The sequence below is a fragment of the Lontra canadensis genome, unplaced genomic scaffold (assembly GCF_010015895.1).
Source record: "Lontra canadensis isolate GAN:19392208 unplaced genomic scaffold, GSC_riverotter_1.0 scaffold8, whole genome shotgun sequence".
Lineage (NCBI taxonomy): Eukaryota > Metazoa > Chordata > Mammalia > Carnivora > Mustelidae > Lontra > Lontra canadensis.
The window spans coordinates 34,429,383-34,450,386 of record NW_022631002.1 but is presented as its reverse complement, the minus strand read 5'-3'; the positions used below and the strand labels follow the sequence as shown (position 1 = coordinate 34,450,386).

Below are 21,004 nucleotides of genomic sequence, written 5' to 3'. Positions count from 1 at the left end.
ACTAAGTACTGCCTGTAAACATTAATAATATGTTAGATTGTACTGAATATAGAATACAATAGCTGGACCATATCAAATTATAGAGGTTGAACTAGTTTGCTGTCATTTGATTTCAAGGGGTTCCTGCTGGGTCCCATTAAGTATAGTAAGTAGATACACATTGTTCTAAGGCTATGATTAAGTTCACTGTAAGTCATCATTGAGGTGGAAGCAAATAAATATGACTCATCATTTCTGCATCTCTGGTAATAAGTCTGGTGACTCCATCTGCTTTCCACCATTCAAACCTAAGATTTAGAGTCTTCAGTCCTTTGAGGGTTAGCCATCATGCCCAGATTTGGATTTGCATTTGAATTTGAGTTTATTTGCTGCTTTCATTTGGTTTGTGAAAATGTTTGTGAAAAGACTATGCAGTACTGTTGTCTTAAATGAAGTAGAAAAGGTAGAGTAAATTATTTTATTTTTGCTTTTTTTTCTGTGTTTTCTTGCCATTTCTACATGCAATGTTGTTTTTTTTTTTGCTTATTTGTATGCATTTTTATGCTGCCAGCTCAGAAAGGACCTGCCACAGAAATGATGTAAATTCAATATCAAGTGACTTACATGCTGAAGTCTGACAGCAAGCATAACTTCTTGTGTTAATTCTGAAAGCAATATGTACTCTATTTGTTGTCTGAGTTTTTCACTGTTCCTTTTGTGTGTTGAAGTGGATTTCCAATATAGTCTCTTTCCCTTAACATTTGTATAGTGAAGATAACTACTAAAAACAGGAGGTTTAATATATCACAATAGTCAGCTGGTTGGCTTCAGTAGTTTGACATATATAAAATCCAGTCATATCGCTGAAAATGCTCCCTAAGGTTTTATAAAACCTGAAAAAGGTTATTGATTAGAAAATGAAATTCCTCTATTAAGTGGGAACCACAGTATAACAATGCAGCATGTTAATATTGGGTTATTTTTTTCAGCAACCAACCCTGTCAGATATGACCATGTATGAGATGAATTTCTCTCTTCTTGTTGAGGACATGTTGGGAAATATTGACCAGCCAAAGTACAGACAGATTGTTGTGGAGGTTTGTATCTAGAAATGCAGATTGCTTAAAAAGTGCTTTCTGTCTGTTCTCTGAACACTAACATAAAGGACATTTCTCGAGGGAGACCGGGAATTCCACTCTTTACCTAACCTGGATTTCCTCTAGTTGAGTCTTAGACAATATAGCCATCCTTAACCCAAGCCAAGGTACATAAATAATTCAAACATCTTAAACCCTTCCATGTGGAAAGACTGCCCAGCTTTTTCAGTCACCCCTCAGTGGCAAGTGCATTAACATGCATTAACTTAAAAAACAGAGCAAGTGGCTTTTTCCTGTTTGCTTTAATTTCATTTTTTTCTATTTATAGAAATAACACATGACTATTGTAGAAAGTTTTAATAGTTTAGAAAATTATAGAAAAGAAAGCGGAAAAATTTCTCCATACCCACTAGCAATAGATCATCAGTGTTGATATTTTGAGGGACATCATTCCAAACAGCTTTCTGAACCTCTAGAGAAGACATGTAATTTTGTGCTGTATCATTTTATATAAAGTTAAATGCTAAAATATACACACACATGCATGGTGTATACACGTGCTCTTTTGCCATTTTAAAACATTATGCCAAATATGGAGAGAATCCCCATAACGAGTGGATTTAACATGTAGTACATCTTCACTTTGTCTCTTTCCTTGGGGATGACTCCATCAGACTGTACTTCTTGTGGGTGGGTAATATGTTTGGGTGAGGCAGAAGCTCTCAGTAAGTGCTGGATCTGGCACCTGAAATCCAGTCAGAGTTGAGTGAGATTCAGTCGTACCTCAGCTGTGCCAGGATTTAGAGACAATATCAGTCAGTTATATAGCATGTGGGAATGAGGCAGCCTGGGGTTAGGAAGAGATGGGATTATTGGAAGGGTGAATGCCTTTCTTAGCTGTTAGCCATTCAGTGTCTAGTGCCCAGCATTTAGGACCTACAATGGACATGGAGGTCCTTCTTGTTGACCAAGTGAGGGTCCCCTTGCAGAAGAAATTTTTCTTTAGAACTAGAGCAAAACTTCAGTTCTCCTGGCTAAAGCCATCTCCAAGGTCTCCCATGTTGTGACACCTGGATTTTTTCTGAAAGTGTTTCCTTTGTTTTTTTCACGTTCTGTTTTGGAAGCATTTAGAGAGAGTATAGTCAGGAAGATTCCCAACTGGGAATTATGAAGTCTTTTTTCCTGTTTCATGTACAAAGAAGGAGTCATAATTATCGTCGGTAAGTCTTTACCAAGCATTGTATACTCAGACACAATCTTTGTGTCTAGCAGTTTGCCATCTAAAGTGGAAGTTACTACTTCGGTTGAATGTATGAGATAGCCAAGCAATAGGATGATGCATTAAACTAAGATATGCAGACCAAATAGTACTCAGACCATAAAGAGATCAGGGCTAGGTGTATTTTTTAAAACATAACCATTACCTGAGAAACACTATAATGTCACAGAATTATACTCATTTTGGAGTCTTGGGTTCCAAGTCATTGGATCATGAGCCTAGATACAAAGTCTCCACTGAACTCACCTGCCTTCCTTAGCTTTGTTGCCTACCACCTCTTGTAGGGCAGGCTGTGCTCCACTGGACACTGGTTTTGGTGTCTTGCCAACAAGGATTAATGCCCAAAGGCCAGAAAGTTCAGACACCTTGGACAAATAGAGCACACTGTACTGTTGACAGGACTGGGAAACCATTTTTCTCATTTCATTTAAGTGACCTAAAAACATTTCTGCACAGCTACAAAGATATACACAATGAAAAAAATGTGCGGTTTCCAAACAGAACTTGTGCTACTAATTTGCAAGATTAGAAAGATTCCATTCACAATGATCATAGTCAATCATTGTATAGAACACACTGTGGAATTCAAGGGTCATCCATCAATCTGAGTAAAGAATGAAAACATGTCCAGACTGTGTTGCTTTTATGGTTCATATAATTGGCTTTCAACGTCTGTCTCTTCTAGTTACTAATGGTTGTATCCATTGTACTGGAAAGAAACCCTGAGCTAGAATTTCAAGACAAAGTAGATCTAGACAAACTGGTAAAAGAAGCATTTCATGAATTTCAAAAAGATGAGAGTCGACTAAAGGAAGTTGAAAAACAAGTAAGTAGAGAAAAAAGCTTTTTTTTTTTTTTTTAATTGTCTCAACTCTTCAAAATATCCCTAATCTCTTACCGTTTAACTTACAAAACAGATTTATAGAGTGCAAAATGGAGTACTTGAGGGGCAGGGAGAAGTCTGACTTACTCGAGAAATTAGTGGTGCTTTTTAGTTAATTACTAGTCAGTTCAGCTATGAAGCTCTGACTAAAAAGGAAACTTGGGAAGATATAAATTTCCTTTATATAGCTAGCAGTTAAAATGTGTTTTACCAGAAAGGAGCCATAGATTCCAGAAGGCTATAAAATTAAATTCTGGGGAGGATGGGAATACGTAACAGGCTACATTGGTGCTGTGTATACTATCTAATATAGTCCCTTCCAGGCTCTCTGTTTAATATTTTATGCTCATCTGTAAAAAGTTTCCCTAAGTAAATAAAAATTATCAGCAAAGAGGAGAATACTAAAAATGCCTGTCTTTGTTTTATATGCTGAGAAGATGCCTTAGGAAAATGAAAGAAAACCTCAAGAAGGTTCTATTTTCCATGAGGAAATCTTTCTGTGAATTTATTTTTCCCTCTAGGCTGACACTGATTTTACCTGTCAACTCTTTACAAACAAAAATCAAACAACTTGCTTACTGTTTTCCTTTGTAGGATGACATGACTTCCTTTTATAACACTCCCCCACTGGGAAAAAGAGGAACATGCAGCTATTTGACAAAGGTTGTGATGAATTTGCTGCTAGAAGGAGAAGTCAAACCAAGCAATGATGACCCATGTCTGGTTAGTTAGTGAGGAAGGTGTGAGAGGCTCAGTTGAGACATATTTTCTAGCAGTGTGTTAAGTTTTGTGTTGAAGCTTAGTTCAGGCTGCCATTTATGTATGGATTGATTTTGTTGCTGACGTGGTTGGCATACCCTTGGCAGTTACTGGACCTCTTGCATGCCATAGTCAATCTAATGGTAAGAAATGCTTTAACTAGGTGGAAAAAATTTCTCGTGATTATTATGCCAACTATAATAATCTTTACTGAACGATAGAAATGGCTAATGAATTAAAAGTTCACCATTGCATGTTTTATGATCAAATAACTCATCGAAATGAATCTTTGTTCTTTGGAATAAATTCCCAACTTACTGCCATTAAAATGAATTTGCCAGCTAGAAGTGCATACAGGAAATGAAAAGATAGAGGAAGAATGATGAACTTAACTTAGTGGCATTGTCATACTAGAAAAAAATATTAAAATCATAAAAACAAATCTGCCAGCTAATGTTTTGATTTTCAGATACTGTATTGTTGGTAATATTTTAGTATACAGAGCTGTTATACAATTTTTACCTTGTAAACATGACTGTGGTTTTGTATTTGTGCTGACCTTAGGGGTTGGGCTAAAATACAGTGTAATCTATACCTGATCAAACATTTTCTTTGAGCTCTTACTAAAAATATGGCATGTGTAAGATTGTTCAGAAGTATGGACTGTTAACCTAGTTTGTACTAATAAAAACAAAATTGAAAATCATTACGTTTTTTTCCTGAGTTAATGAGTATATCTAGACATACTTTTTATTCTCCTGTTCACAATATTAAGTCTATTACTCCTGAATATTTTCAGCTTAATTGATCTGGAGTTAGAGTGGAAGAAAATCTATGGTATCTACCATTACACATATTTTGCTATGAAATTTACTTAAGCAGACTTTAAGAAAAATAGAAAATGGATTAAATGTTTAGGTTTTATGAATCCTTACTGGGTGTTACAGTACAGCCCATTAGTTTGAGCCATGGACCAAAGGAGAGTCATTTTTCTGACCAGTCTTATTATAGAGTATCACCATAACATGGAAATATCCACTTATTATGGAGTTTCACCTAAGAAGTCAAACTTGTTACATAAAGGACACAGCCCATTCCATAGTCTTGAAAGGATCTAAGAAACATAGGTCAAGTGGCTTTAGTAACAAGTCAAATTGATATCAAAGACATGGTTGTGTGAGTGCATGGAAAAATCTGCAGAGTGAAGCACATTTCTCATAACTTTGAGGTATACTGCCTGGATCTTACATAAGAAATCATACACGCACTGGTTGGCAAAAATGGGAAGAATGAGGTAAAAATCTGACCTTATAGAACATCTTAAGGAGAGGGATATGACAAAGAAGACAATTACTTGATAAATTAAGACAGTTTATGAAAACATGGTAATGAACCTAGTTTCCAAAACAAGCATTAAAAAACTTAAACTTGAAGCCCATGGAGAATTGAAGACTGATGCTTCATAGCTGGAGAAACTGGAAATAGAAAGAAAAAAAGCCCTTGGAATATTTAATATTTGCTGAAATCTAGAGGAAAGTAAACTGTGTTGTATTTTTAAGAATTTTTAAAAAGTCTGATAAGCTAGGCAAAATTGCCAGAAACCTGTCACTGCCTTTATTGAAATCAAACATCAAATGCCAATATATTTCCTGAGTGAGTTTTAGTTTGCTGCTTAAATGCCGCATATGCAGGATTCTGGTTTTCCCATGCTGCTGAAGGCATTCAGGATCTGTGACATACGTACCAACTTTGTGTTTTGATGAGATTCAAAATTTATTGTACTGAAAGATGTGTTGGGATTGGTAAACCTTGATGTACACCTCTATGGAAGCCAATGTCTGTTTTCTAACTAGGAAAGCAGAACATAATAAGAATTAGAACACAGAACTCATATGAATTTTAAAAGTCCCATTTGGCCTACAGAGCTAAAATATTTTAACAGCTGTACTAGGGACTGACTGAAAATATTAACACATTTATCCAGGCATGACAAAATTTAAATCTGATTTAAAACTTCCTCTATCACAATGGCAGATTCACTGTGGAAGTTTATTGTACAAGCAACGTCTGTTGGAAACTCCTGACTGAATATCAAATTCAACTACATTTCCAGAGCTATCATTTTAAGAAACATGGTGTTTTCCAGATTTCCTTGTATTTTATTTAAGTCTGAAAAAGTCATATTTCAATTTAAAAAAATCAGAGTGTGGGATCATCTTGATGTCATCTTCAATATGTGATAAACTTACGGTGCCTTATGGACATGAAATAACATTTATAGGACACCTGAATAAATTTAGCTTTTTGCCACAACTCTAAAAAGAGTAGGTTCAAACGTGCTTATTGCCCTTCATGAACATGCATATTAAATAGATGGTGTATAAAAGCAGAGAAGTCAACACGGTATGACTACCCAGTTGTAGCAGCACAGAGAGACCATGTTTAAATCAAGGAGAGCCTGGAAGTAGCATGGTAGTATGCAGCCAGATCATAAAACTACTCTATTTCAGAAACTAAAAACATGAATGAAAAACGAGGGAGGAAAGATCAGCAAAACAAAACCAGCAATATTCAGATGAAGCAATACAATCCCCTACCAAAAACTCTATAAAGCAACAGGAAGACAAAAGGCTCATTGGATTCATATTTGGCTCCTGTACTCTGGCCTCCCAGAAGCTGTACAGGGAGAGGACAAGACAGTAGATAAATTATGAAAAACCTAATGCATTTTAAGGGAATCAGATGAGTGTTGAGTCAGTGTCTAGGGGAAAAAGACAGTGTCCTTCCAATGTAGAATTCCTTCCCCCTCCACATATACCACCATTTGCACTATTCTCCAGCAGGGCTGCTGCCAGCCCACATGACATCTGTGTGAGTTAGAAAAAGGCAGCCTTTCTGGGCACACTCAGCCCTGTGGGCACAGGGTTAGGCACCTTTGTGCTAAGAAAAATGTCCCTTTTACTGAACAGATACAATCCCATAGCAGGACACATGGCTCAGAGAGCCAAGAATAAGCTGGATTTCAGCCCCCAGTTGCCCTCTTAACTGGGCACCTTAACTGGGCACTGCCACAGTCATGCTTTCCAAGGAAGAAATTGCTATTGAGAGTGGCTGTTTTGATTTTTCATGTGGGGTGGAGTAGATGAGGAGCAAGGGTGATGACCACAATCCCCTAGAACCAATTATCTACAGTAATAAATGGTCTGAGAATAGGTACTGCAGACCTTGACCTGTTGCCTGAGAGGGGGCTTATGGGCAGTGGTGATTGGATTTGATGACTATCTTTTTTTCTCTGAAGTCTTGTTTTAACACTATGAGACCTGAATTCACTCTTTCTAACCAAGGGCATCCTGTTTCTAAGGACAATGGCTTATAGTATGAGACTGTTCCTCCAAACAGGGCAAACTTTGGAGCTTACTTATTATTGCCAGAGAAGGAGGGACTCAACTGGAAACAGCTAGAAGAGAACAAAAGAAAAGCGTTTAGATTGGGAAGAAGTTCAGAAGACCACCGACACTATATCTGGGTACCCACAAAGTTGCTGTGCCAATCTCAAGAAAGATGGAAAGAAGCTGCTTGTAAACTATGTAAAAATACTACAGGAAAAAAGAATAGATATAGAACTCATTCTGAATATACTCCCTCCACAACAAATGCCCTATACTCAAAAATAAAGAGAAAAGGAATTGATGAAAGAAGAAAGCAAAGACAAGACAATACAATTAGAAAGAAAAATAGAGTTGAGGCAACAAGTTTCACAAATTAGAAACAGCAAAGAACAAAATATACATAGCTGAAAACTGAATTGCTGACTGACAAGGAAAACGAGATAATTCAGTCAAATGCTGAATATCAACTATACGCTGGACACTGTTCTGGCATGGTAATGGGGGGAAAAAAGATAAATTTCCTCTCACGGAGTTTATGGTCTAGTTGATGTTGGGAACATGGGTGACACATAGTAATAAATGCTGTGAAGAAAAATGAGACAGGAGGCGGAGGGAAAGAGTGACAAACATCATTAGTTTTCCTGTGGTTATGGAGAGGTCTCTGATGTGGTATTTCATAAGAGAGATAATCAGAGTAAATGCTGACGGAAAAGGATAGAGATGGAGGCGGACAAGGTTGATCCAACATAAATAAAACTGGTATCCATCAGTACAGAAGGCTACATTGGCACAGAAGAAAAAAAATTCAACAATATAAAGTTTTCCCTAAATAAAGAAGAACTAAATCTGCAGGTAAAGAGAACACATCATGTTCCCGAAAAATCTGATACAAGATGAGCAAAATTTGAAACATCTTGGAGAAGTTAAGCCCCCTAAACCCATCATCTTTTAGGGCTCAACTCAATAAGTGTGATCTAAGACTTTTTTTCCTGGCCAGTTGTAAAGGCAAAGAATTCTTCAATACACAGTAACTCAGGAATCTTAACACTGTGAATCTTTCTTGAAAATAATACTTGACTAAATCCAGTCAACCAAGAGAATCAACGTGAATAGTGCAGTAATGGAGGAAACATAAATATGTAAGAACTGCTCATAAATGATTAATCCATTAAAGTGTCAATAGTAACAACAATACAATTTACAGTCACAGAAAAGAATGTAAAGGTGACTTGAAAGAAAAACTTAGCAATTTAAAATGATGTAATTATGGGCTGGGACAAAAAGCCTAGAGCTGGCTGACAAAACTCAGTAGTGGCTGAGAAGGAAGTACAAGTGAGCTAATTTCCTTGTTTTCCACAGCAAGGAATATTATTCACTTCATTTTTTAAAGTTAATAAATCAATAAATTAAGGGGTTTTTTTTAAGTTTAAGATTTGAAATGCAAGTATTTTAAATTACCACAAGGTGCCAGGTAAGAGAGGTGATGTTCAGAAAATTGACCATAAAGCATAAGATAGAAAACAAAATGACAGTCCAAGATCCCTTATAACTGTGGCTCTCCACTTTACTGTCAGACAACATTTAATTAAAAGTAAAAAAAAAAAAAAAAAAGCATTAAATCTGTAACTAGAATACAAATGGCCTAAATCTATATACAGAACAAAGCATCGTCATGGCAGAAATTGCTAGACGTCCATCAAAATCCATTCTCCACTTCCATAGTAACAGAATTATAGCTGGGCATGTATGGCTACTCAGATGTACCACACATTCTATTATTTCTCACAGAGTATGGGTTTGTGACTTCAGTGGAATGTTCTTCAATGGGATGTGAGCAGAAGTAGTGAATGGTACCTGTAGACCTGGTCCATAAACCTCCGTGCTTGCCTGCCCTGTGCACTCCCCCTACTCCTGTGGGCTGAGATGACAGTGAGCAAGGTGAATGTGGTAGCCATTTGTGGACAATGGCCAAATTGCCTCAGTGTCAGTCCCTGACCAGTGGTGAGGCAGGCGGTCTGTACCCCCTCCATGCCCCACTCTGCTTGCTGCATCACCTGTCATTAACCACTGAGCCAGGATTCTGTCGGGATACAGAAACTTCCAGTTATTTAGACAAAAAGAATGTAATGTAAAGAATTATTTCACCAGATATAAAGTATGAAACTGAAAGTGAGTGTATGTGAGCAGTTCCCTCTAGCCAGCAGCAAGATACATAAAGCAAGTGTCTGAAAATGCAAAGAGAATCAAAAACATAATCATTAACTTGCCTGTGATGAATAAAATCTGCAAACAAATAATGACCCCATGGGAATAATCACTAATACATAAATATTTAATTCTATATCCAAACTACAGAGATTATATCTTCTAGTTCTCCTGAAACATTTTGAAGCTGTCCTTATTTTGGGTACCAGAGAGAATCTCCATGCATTTCAAAATTAGAAATAATGGAGGGGTGCCTGGGTGGCTCAGTTGGTTAGCGTCCGACTCTTGATCTTGGCTCAGAGTCTGATCTCAGAGTTGTGAGTTCAGACCCCACATTGGGCTCCATGCCCAATAAAAGTGAAGACTGCATTCTCTTATGTACAGTTAAAGAACAAAAAAGGCTTCAGTTTAATAATCAAAATAGAAAAAAAGCCAACCTCTCATAAATTTTGAAATTCTTTATTGAAACCGAAACTGAAATTTCAGAATATCTAAACTGTGATCAAATTACTACATAAAAGATGACTATGACCATATTCAGACAAAAATTATAGTTCTAAACATAGTACCAAACAAGATCAAATGGAAATTAAATACTCATTGCAAGAAAGAAAATAATCAGGTGAAACTAATTCAAAAACAAAAAGAATAAATCTAAGAGCTGTTTTTTTTGTTTGTTTTAATTTCTTTTTAAAGATTTTACTTATTTATTTGACAGATAGAGATCACAAGTAGGTAGAGAGGCAGGCAGAGAGAAGGTGAGAGAAGAGGAAGCAGGCTCCCTGCTGAGCAGAGAGCCCGATGTGGGGCTCAATCCCTGGACCCTGGGATCATGACTGGAGTTGAAGGCAGAGGCTTTAACCCACTGAGCCACCCAGGTGCCCCTGTTTGTTGGTTTTTAAAGAAACCATCAGATCGCTATACCACCAGTTAGCCTAATCAACTAAGAACAGGGGCTAATAATAGGGTGCATTTACTGAGCATTTAATATACTAGGCATTGGGCTTAGTTCTTTATATCGAAGTGCTCTATGTATATATGGCACATAGTGCCATACATATAGTGTGGAGCAGAAGCTATTAGTATCCTCATTTTACATATGAGGAAACTGAGGAACAGAGTTTAAGCCTCTTATCCAAGGTCTCACAAATAGTATGTGACTGAACAGTGAGATTCCAGATCACAAAATTAGGACTGAGATAATTATTTCTCAAATGCAGAGGAATTTGAAAAATTTTAAGGATACATAGTCATTAGAAAATTCTCAAATTTGTAACATGACTCGTTCAAAGATGCTTTATTAAGAACCGAGCTCATCTATTTTTGTCCCCTAGCCCCTGCCCATCTTACAACAGCATCAGTGCCTCTGTGATGTGGGGACATAGGGAAGCAGTTTCCCTGAACTGCTGGAAGCCCTGCAGCTCTTGAGAGAAACACATTTACTCTGTAATCTGGCTTAACCCTCCTTCCTCGCAGAGAGATCATCAGAGGCATATCCATCTGACAGAAAAGGCAGGTCCCAGTTCCATCTTGCTGAAAGCCTGGAGGGTTCTAAATAAGGACAAAAGTTCGTTCTAAATAAGGACAAAAGTTCCCAACACCGCATGTATTTCACTTCCTTTCTGAGCCAGGAATACAATGAGAACAAAGAAACTCAATACTATCAGTCAGTCACCATCAAGTGCCCACCCCGCCATGTTCCCATGTTTGGTAGAGAAATACGGCTGGAGTGGGTAATTAATTCTCCCATCTCGTGCGCTCAGTACGGTGAACTACGGGGGCAGGTTTAAGTGGCAATTTCAGTTCGAATACCGGCCGAGGCACCAGTAGAGATGATAAGTTCATAAGGGGTTTGGATCATTTAGAGAAGTGTTTGTTTTCTGAGCCTGGGTGTGGGTGCTGTAATCAGAAGTCTTTCATGCAGCACACGTTTCTAGCTCTTCAGATTCAATTGGTTTTTGATGGAGATATTGCAAATTACAGAAGCACAGCTCACGACCCAGGAGTTTGGCGGCGCAATCAAATTTTTCTTCTGGTCCACTTCACGTGCCAGTCTGCACTGAGAAGGAGCAGGATGAATCCACCAGAAATGGAGTGTTTGAATCTGATTTTTTCTCCTACCTGCTTATACTGAAAAAAAAAGGGGGGGGGATGATTTTCCAGCCTTTGAAATCGTTAATCTGCCCTCATTTAAGGGATTGTTTCATTTAAAGCTTTTTTTTTCCTGGTTCTGCTTTTGTTGGTGTTTCTTATTGACCTATGTTAGAGGACAAAGAATTGTGTAGTAGTGAAAATTCCTTGACTCATGTTTATTTTACCCCAATTTAGAAGCTCACGATTGCCAATTTCATCCTGGTGGTCAATATTAATTAGCATTCACCTTGCACACAGCCATTTCCTGGTCTCCAGCTTAGAACTGTGAGAAAGGACAAAAACTGGGAATCTGAGAACTTGGTCTCCTGCCACGGATCTTTCATTTTCTGAACGCTGTGGACCACTGGCTGATCACTGATGCTCTCTGAACCTCAGTTTCTTTATCCTTAAAGTGACTGAGTTGGGCTAGAATTTTGCAAAGTCCCTTCAACTCTACCATTTTATCAATTCATCATCCATTTATGTAACTGTGTGCATCCCTCTTCCTTTAAACGGAAGCTTCACTCCTGTGTCGCTAGGTGCTGTTTTTCAAAGAGCACCCTATTCTCTTGCCTCAAATATCACCTCAATTCTCATAACTCTCTCTCATATATGTACACATATACATATATAAACATATACATATACACACACATGTGTGTGTGTAAATAAATAAATTATATCTCCATCTGCCCACTGGAAATTTCCACTTATCTGTCTGACCATTTTTTCATCAAGCCCTCTTTGCATGGTTTGTCTCATTTAACCCAATTTTCTTTCCCTGGAACTACACCACTGCCAAATTGACTATATCCTCCACTCACCCAGTTTGAGGTCTCAAGTCTAATTACCATTCCTTTCTAGCCATTCCAAAACTGAATGTAAACATTTTGTTCATCTTGTAAATAAACCTTCAATGACTCCCTATTGCCGGGCTTTCTGAGTCAGTCCAGGCTACTTATGGTCTTCAAAACAGACACAAATGTGGTCTCCTTGTCTGAAATGTATTCCTGTCCTTCTCTCTTATTTACTTCTTCTGTCCTCATGACCCCTCCTCCTCCTAGTCGTCTCTGTCTCAGCATGCCCAAGGATGCCACGGATTCCAAGCAGTTACAGAATATAGACTCTCCACTGGTGCACTTATTATTTCATGAGGCCAGTGTTTTCTGAAATATAAGGTGAAATATAAGTCTTCTGCGGCCTGGCGCTCAATAAAGACTAAATAAATTGGGTGCCTCCACTCCAATTTATCCACTACCAACCTCAGGGCTAAACATGTAGCAGAAGCTGAGTAAATGCTTGTTGACTGACAGAAAAAGAGAGTGGATAATAAAAATTTATTATAGATGGGATTTTTTCCAAAGGGGAATGTTACTGTCCTATTGTCTGAAAATAGAGACTAAGGACTATTTTTGTAGTTTTATATATGGCTGTGCGGTGAGAGAGAAATTCAGTTAACCTGTACATGTTTATCTCATCTGGAAAAGGAAAGGTAAAAAAATTGTAAGCTCCATGTTTCTGAGAACTGCTGATGAATGACTATAGTCATCTGAAAGCAAAAAGCTGAGAATTCCAACTTTGCTTTATAAAAATAGCTTTGGAGTCACATTCTGAAACTGGAAGATTTTACGCAAATTAATAATACAAGTGATTTTTCAACTTCTATTGAACAGGGAAGTAAATAACTAGAACTAGCAGAGTCAGCAGTTATTAAGTGGTTCTCTCAAATGCATCAAGGGCAGTGCCATTAATTTTCTCTGTTGTGGAGTGGAGGATGATCCCAACACAATTCCTTCTACTTTTGGCCCAGTGCCCCGTATCCTTGACAGGAGTTTAGTTGGCAATGGTTTGGTTAAAATACATTATGCCAGTGAATTTTTCCTTAGGTTCTTTAAGAAGAGACCCAAGACAGCAATACATAGTAGTAACTGGAGAAAACACTTGCCTTGGGTCACCTTGCTTTACCATTAAATGGAGGAAACGCATGCTCATCCGTGGGTCTCTCTCTCTTGGCTCCCCACTCTTCATCAGATGCGTGAGGGAAACCTCAGAGGGTCATTGTGCAGAAAAGGTGGGGTGATAAATGAGGAAGTGCCCTGAAAAAGGTAACACTGTGGTATATAGCACATCATTATTGAAGTTTGCTTGGTATAAAACAATAGGTGTGCCTAGTAGTTATTCTATTGCATAATTTATAAAATGAAGCCTCAACTATGTACAGGCATTGTATTGTGGTACATATGGGAGACTGACTTTAATGTGCCCATTCGGTAGTAGAATAGTGACCACATAGGCCTTTGGCCCAAAGCTCCCGTGCAGGCTAGGGATCCGTGTGAATCTTTACCAAATCCTTCCACCATTAATGATTCATGACAGTATCAGCCACCTGTTCAAGGCCCTTTCCCAGCCATTATCCCCTTTTACCCTCAGAGTCAATGGGCCTCCCCTCTGGGGGTGGTTCCCCTCCTCTAAAAGCGATGGCGCACATACAGCCCCATCGTCCCCCTGACACGACCATGCTGGAGCTGCGCCAAAGTCCAGTCCCCCTGAACTCTGTGACTAGAGAAAGAGAACAGCTGTCTCTTTGATAGTTCCTGAGGCTTTGTGAATTTTATAGACATGGGAGGCAAGAGTCAGGTAGCAGCTGTTCTCCTCTGTTGCTACCCGTCCGTTTAGTGACTTCATGTTGTTGCCTTTGGGAACATGATGTCTTGCAGTGACCCAAACACCACCTCTCTGGAGTGATATTATGCTCCTGACCTTCCTTTTGCTGTTTATTATGTCTCAGTGGGTCTGTTCGTGGGAATTGTCCATTTGTTATCATCCTGAGAAGGTGGAAGGTGGACACCTCTGAGAGGTGGAGGAATGGTAAAAGGGTGTTTTGTTATGTGAAGTATACACTGAGGTCTCAGGAGCGCAAGGAGAAAGGCTTTGGGCAGGCAGTAGGAGTAGGGGCTTCTATGAGGTTTCTGTTTCCAAAACCCATGTTTAATGAGTGCACATACGTGTGTGTGTGTGTTGCCCAGGAAGGCAAGGAGACAAACTCTCATCCCAAGCCCAGTGCCTGGTGAAGAGATACCCAATGAGCTCTTTTAGAATATTGTTCTTGCTGCCAATGTGACATGGCTCCATCCCTGGCCATGGCAGAAACCGGGGTTTGCCTCGGGCTCCTGAGGACAGAAGCAGATTTCTCTTCCAACTAGGACCAACCCCTGCAGCTGTGCTGGTATCTCACCCTCTCCGGGCTTCTCGGGCACTTGACCATCAGCCCTCTCTTCTCTCTTCCTCTCTTCACTGAATCCTTCATTTTAGCATTAACATATGCTTTCATCTCTCCCATCTTAAAACAGCCTTCCTCCCTCACTCCCCATGGCCCTTCATCCAGACCAACTTTATCCTCTTCTTCGCCCATCCACAGACAAATTTCTCAAAACAGTCTGCAAATGTTCTATTTTTTCACTTTCCTGTCTGTCTCAGAAATGACTCTTAGTAAGGTCATCAATAATTTTCATGCCACCAAGTCCAAAGGACATTTTCTTTAGGCTTCATCTCTTTAGCAGTGTTTAAACAACCTCTCCCACTTTAAATCACCATCTTCCTTTGGTTTCCAGGCCACTATATTCTCCTGATTTACCTCCTCCTCCCCGGAAGCTCTCAGGGGCTTTACCCAGAGGATCCTCTTCTATCCACCACTAAAATGTTGGCATTTCCTCTTGGCTTCACCCAAGACCCCCTTCTCTAGTCCACTATCTCTCCCTGGATAGGGATGTCATTGATCAACAGCCTACTATACAACAGGGACTTCTGTGTTTCTATCTTTAAACCTCTGACATCAGACCCATATTCAACTACCTAGTTGACAGCGCAGTCTATGGACAGACACTTCATTGTCAGTACATCCAATATTGAACCTATAATGATCTCTCTCCCAACTCCTAAAATCCCATTTTTCTTCCAGTTGTCCTTCCATAATCCATATACCCGGGCATGAAGGCATCATATTTGGGGTTTATCACTACCACAGTGAGTCAATTACTAAGGTCTTTCAATTCAGGTCCTAACAGACCTTGAGTTGACTCAGGGCTCTCATTTCCATTGGGTTAGGCCACCATCATCTCAGAGCTGAACTTCTGAGATGGACTCCTAACTAGTCTTCCTGCTTTGTGTCGTGCTTAGATCCAATCTATTCTCCAGTCATCGGCAGGCAAAGTACTTTTGTGGGTTTTTTTTGTTGTTGTTTTATTTTTTTACTTTTAAAGATTTTATTTATATATTTGACAGAGAGAGAAAGGAACACAAGCAGGGGTGGTGTGAAAGGGAGAAACGGGCTTCCCGCTGAGCAGGCAGCCCAACATGGGGCTCCGTCCCAGGGCTCCGGGATCATGACCTGAGCTGAAGGCAGACGCTTAATGACTGAGCCACCTAAGCACTCTGGGCAAAGTACTTTTGGGATGAAAATCTTACAGGGGGCTTGGGTGTTGAGGGGGAGAGCAGAGAGATTTGAACTCTTCAAAAAATTAAAAATAAATCATTCTAAGATAAAATTAAAAACTCTTGTCTCCATTTCTCAGATTCACCACAGAGCCTTTCTCCTGTTTTCTTGGCTGCCTCCTCACTTTTCTCCTTTAGCCAGGCTCTCTCCTAGTCATCCATCATCCTGCAATTCAGTTGTCACTTTGCGGGAAGCCTTTTTGGAGCCCCAAGACCAGAAAGTTCCTGATGTTTCATGCTTCATTCTTTCAAAGAGGTAGAAACAATGATCACAATTGCAACCCTGTAATTGATGAAGGGATTAGCTCCTTAACACCTTACACTACCTTAAAAAAAAATCAATCATGGTGATGGTTGAAGAACTCTATGAATATATGAAAAGCCATTAAATTGTACACCTGAAATGGAAGAATTGTACAGTATATGAATTATATCTAAATAAAAGTATCTTATTTTAAAAAAGGAAAGCCTTATATGAGAATGGAAGCTCTAGAGGGAGCAGGGAACTTGTCTCTCTTGTTTATCATTGTGCCCTGCACACACATAGTATGTGCCCAAATATCGACTGAACGATGGTAAAGAGTGTGAGTACATAACAGAGCTGCTCTCCTGAGTCAGGCTGGACTGCTAAATGTTTTGTTCTTTCTTTGGATTTGGGAAAGAAAGGTTGGCTTTGGTCTATTCCAGCCTGATTGTTTTAATCCTTTTTACGCAAATGCCCTCAGACCTCTGTCACGTCACAAGGGGAAGAAGCGACCCTGAGCTTATAAGTTCGAAGCCCATCAGAACCTGGAGTTTCTGTGTTTCTCCTCTGAAAGCCTGCCTCTGGCAGCACCAGGCCAGCTCTCCACCTGTAGTCACAGCTGGGTGATGGCAAGGGTCTCAGTCCTCCGCAGCGTTCTTACCTACAATTCCCAGGGAAATACAGCTGAATTATTACTGCCATTATCATTATGGTTTTACATCTCCTGAATAGTTTCTTTGTTGTTTGGCGTGGCTCCATGGAGGTACCACACACGTTCACATCCCCGCTGAAGAAATCCTATGACATAAAAATCAGTTTGTCATGAAGGGAACCATGGGAGAGAATTCAGATCGACTGTATACCCTTCTTCCTACAAAGTATTAATCTTTATTTATTTTTTAATTCCTCTAAAGGGAACCAAACACAATCAATGAGTCGGACCCCATTTGGTTCCATCTCTTTCTACTTTCCATTCTGGATTACCCACTCGAGATGAAGCAAAAAACGCTCCAGGGAGCATGCCCACGGTCTGCACCATAACTGAAAAAACTGCCTTCTTTGGCTTCCACGGGTGTGCATGTGGCAGCCTGGGACAACATCCAAATAGATGTGTAAGAAGAGTAAGTAGGTAAATGTACTTCAGACGGAGATTCCAACTGCGATTTTTTTTTTTTTTTCATCACAGGCTCTTTCCCAAGCAGTGCATCACTCCAACTTTGAAATTTGTCTGTGCACAGACTGCTTGAGACGCCATTTTTAAGTCTTTCCAACTGAAACCCTTTGTGGCTTGTTTATGTAAGATATTAATGGGGCTGACTGCAGGATGCATTTCTGGGTAAAAATTCCCACCAATGAATGTAATGGCTCTGGGGCATGAAAACTAGAACCTCTGTTCTTTCTTTTTTTTTTTTTAAGATTTTATTTATTTATTTGACACAGACAGAAAGATCACAAGTAGGCAGAGAGGCAGGCAGAGAGAGAGGGGGAAGGAGGTTCCCTGCTGAGCAGAGAGCCCATCGCAGGGCTCGATCCCAGGACCCTGAAACCATGACCTGAGCCAAAGGCAGAGGCCCAACTCTCTGAGCCACCCAGGTGCCCCTCTGGTTTTTAATATAAAGCAACTTCCTACAAATTAATTCTGTCTTCTATCAGATGCAAGCCAGGAGCACAGCAGTGGTGGGAGCCACAGTAGTGACTCTTACCAAGACGTGTGCAGAATTCTCTCTAAAGCTTTGCCAGGTTGGTGTATTTCCACATGTACTTGCCTGGGTGCTGAGATCTTTGAGTCTCCTAACAAATTTATCCATTCATTCATCCAAAAATGTTGGTTGAGCACATTATAGGCACTAGGGGTCTAGTGGCAAACAAGACAATTGAGGTCTCTGTCCTCAAGGAGCTTATGTTCTAGTGTGGAGAAACAGAAAAATAAGCAAGAAATGTAGCAATGTCAGAGATTGATGATAAAAAGAAACAAAACCAGGACAGTGATTAGAGAGTTCTGGAGGGAGCAAATATATTTTAGGGAATATCAGAAAGTCTTCTATGAGCAGGTAGCATTTGAACCAAATGATGGGAAGGACCCAACCAGGTACAGATTAGAGAAAAGAGCAATTCAGGAGGAGGGAACTGTGAATGTCAACGTCCTGGGGCAGGAGTGAGTTAGTTGCATGCATAGAACAGAAAGAAGTCCAGGGTTGCTGGACTGGAATGAACAAAGGGGAATAGATAGATGTGAGGTTGAGGCAGGGCTGGAGCTGAATGTTGTACAACCTGCAGGCTTTGGCTAGGGGATCGGTTTTCTAAGTGCAGTGGGAAGACATTGGAAGGTTTTAAGCAGTGAGTGTTGGTGGTGACACGAATGTCTTGGAAGGAAGAAGAATCTGGGGGACTCATTCCTGGGTAAGACACAGGGATGGCCTCTGGTAAGGCCAAGCTCAGTTGATATTGTGCAGTCCCTAAGCCAAGAGACAGACACACTAGCATTCACCAGACCACCCCCGCCCCCGCCACCCCCGGCCCTGGTTAGCCACTCGGCCTATAAGTTGAGACTAGCTTTAAGACAAGGCAACTAAAAATCAAATGTGCCTTTAGCTGTATATTTAATCAGTGCCCTCCATCCTTTCCAATTTGTTGTGGCAACTTATATTGGATTCCCGAACTCAAGTGCTATTTCTTTTTAATGAAGAGGGTCTGGCCTTAATTAAGATGATGCGGCCACATTTACAGAGTTAACATTCTACCTTCAAAACTGCTGCCACCAAATTGCTGGATGCCTGAAGCCAGCCATCCACCTCTGAAAGCAGCTTTCCTCGTGCCTCCCTATCAGGCAGGCACCTAAGGGCTTCGAGGGACCTCTTGTTGAAATGCAGGACAAGGCCCTTCTGTGACATTTGTCATGGTTCTTAGAGGCAGAGAATTGCCAATTAGCCACATAGGCTGCTTTTGGAATCCAGTTCAAACATCATTTCCTCAAAGTGAACTAAATTATAAATTTTTTGCTGATTGTAGATAAGAGATAGGAGCATTTTAAAATATATTGCTCTTTTCTAGGGGAGGAATAAAAATCTTGACACTTGAAAAATAGCAGCAACCAACCATCATGATGTTTTTCCTATGATATGCAGGAACAAATCTTTATGTTCTTTGCAAATAAGGGTAGTGTCTGGGTCAGAGTGGAGTGTGGGAGGTGAAAATGACTTTGTGATGAATTTTGGTCCCACTTTATTCTCTGCCTACTTGTGATTTCAACTCCCACTAGTGTTTTCTGGTAAGCTAATACTGAATTATAGCATTCTTTTCTTTAGCAAGGTCTCTTAACAGTTAGAACTAAGGTAATAATAATGGGGGGCAGAAGGAGGAAATGGATCTTTAACCAGCTTTTATGTCTATGATAGATGGAGAGAAGAGGGCACATGGTTAACTTTGAGTGAAGCCCAGGGACAGGGCCTGGTAAGAGGTCTGACAATTTTAAAATCTATTCCGCACATTAAAAAAAGTTAATCATCAAATTGTTTTCATAATAGTCCCTCAGAAGCAAGACATGATTCTGCCTATTTTTCAGGGAACCAGCAAGGAGGGTTGGGTGAGTAAACTCCATCACTGCATTGGAAGATGGACACAAGAGGAAAGGACAAGGAGTCAGATGGTGGAACAGCAAAAAACATCTCTCTCTGCATATCCCAGGAGTCTTTGCTTGATGAGGGTGGAAAAGGTGCTTGCTGGGGGCAGCCTTTCCCAGCTAAGGAAAGCAAGAGATGCTCTAGCAGGGCTTAAGAGCCTTCCCTGCCCCTTTCCAGAGGGATTTTCTCATCCAGCTGCCCCCTTGGGTTCATTTTCCACCTCGAGTAGCCCTTTAGTTAGAAAGCCATCCTCTCCAGGAGATCCTTGCTAAATTCATGTTCTAGGCTCGTGGGAGCACATCAGTTACCTGCACCGAGGTGGATTCATCACACAGGCTGCGTGGCGGCAGGGCCGAGAGATAACTTCCACCCATTTGCTCTTTCATTCTCATCTCCTCTTTGTAACCTCTCCTCTCCACTCCTCCAAGTACCTTTTCCCACCAGCTTTGCAAGCCCGAGTTTTGTCCTTTAGGCCCAGCTCGCCTACAAGCATCATATCCAACCAGTTCCCCTCTTGTTCAGAAACATTTCTTGAATCCCCACTGTTTACAGAGTAGGGTTCAGACTTCTGAAACTGTGTATTGGGGAAACCCCCAAAGCTGTATTCTGCAGCCGGCTAGCTCTCTGCTAAGGGGAGAGTCCTGCATCCCATTTGGTTCAGAAGCAGGGTTGTCAAGACGACACCCATCCCTGTGCCTATGGCCATGGGTGCGGATGCCAGAGAATGTTTATCTCCTTTTTCCATGTTACAGTCTTCAGATTTGTTGAAATGTCAATTTCACGAACACATCTGGGCTTCTCTATGTGTTTACCCATTTCCAGCTAAATTCTGAAGGGATGTAGGGAGAGAGTGCACAAACACAGTACGCTGAGTTGTTTTCTGCCACTGTTTGAGGCTCCTGTCTGTGAAACAGGCAAAACAATA

At 40.2% G+C, this 21,004-nt stretch overlaps 1 protein-coding gene across 4 annotated transcripts in view; it reads left to right on the top strand.

Annotated features, from left to right (window-relative positions):
- Positions 1-4,703, top strand: part of PHKB (phosphorylase kinase regulatory subunit beta) — a 233,228-nt gene extending 228,525 nt beyond the window's left edge. For all 4 annotated transcript variants that reach the window (XM_032854566.1, XM_032854563.1, XM_032854565.1 and 1 more), the window contains 3 exons: positions 969-1,076; positions 3,041-3,181; positions 3,833-4,703. In XM_032854566.1, coding sequence (XP_032710457.1) covers positions 969-1,076; positions 3,041-3,181; positions 3,833-3,970 — 387 coding nt within the window. In that variant the 3' untranslated portion in view covers positions 3,971-4,703. The remainder of the gene's footprint in view (positions 1-968; positions 1,077-3,040; positions 3,182-3,832) is intronic.
- Positions 4,704-21,004: the final 16,301 nt, after the last annotated feature.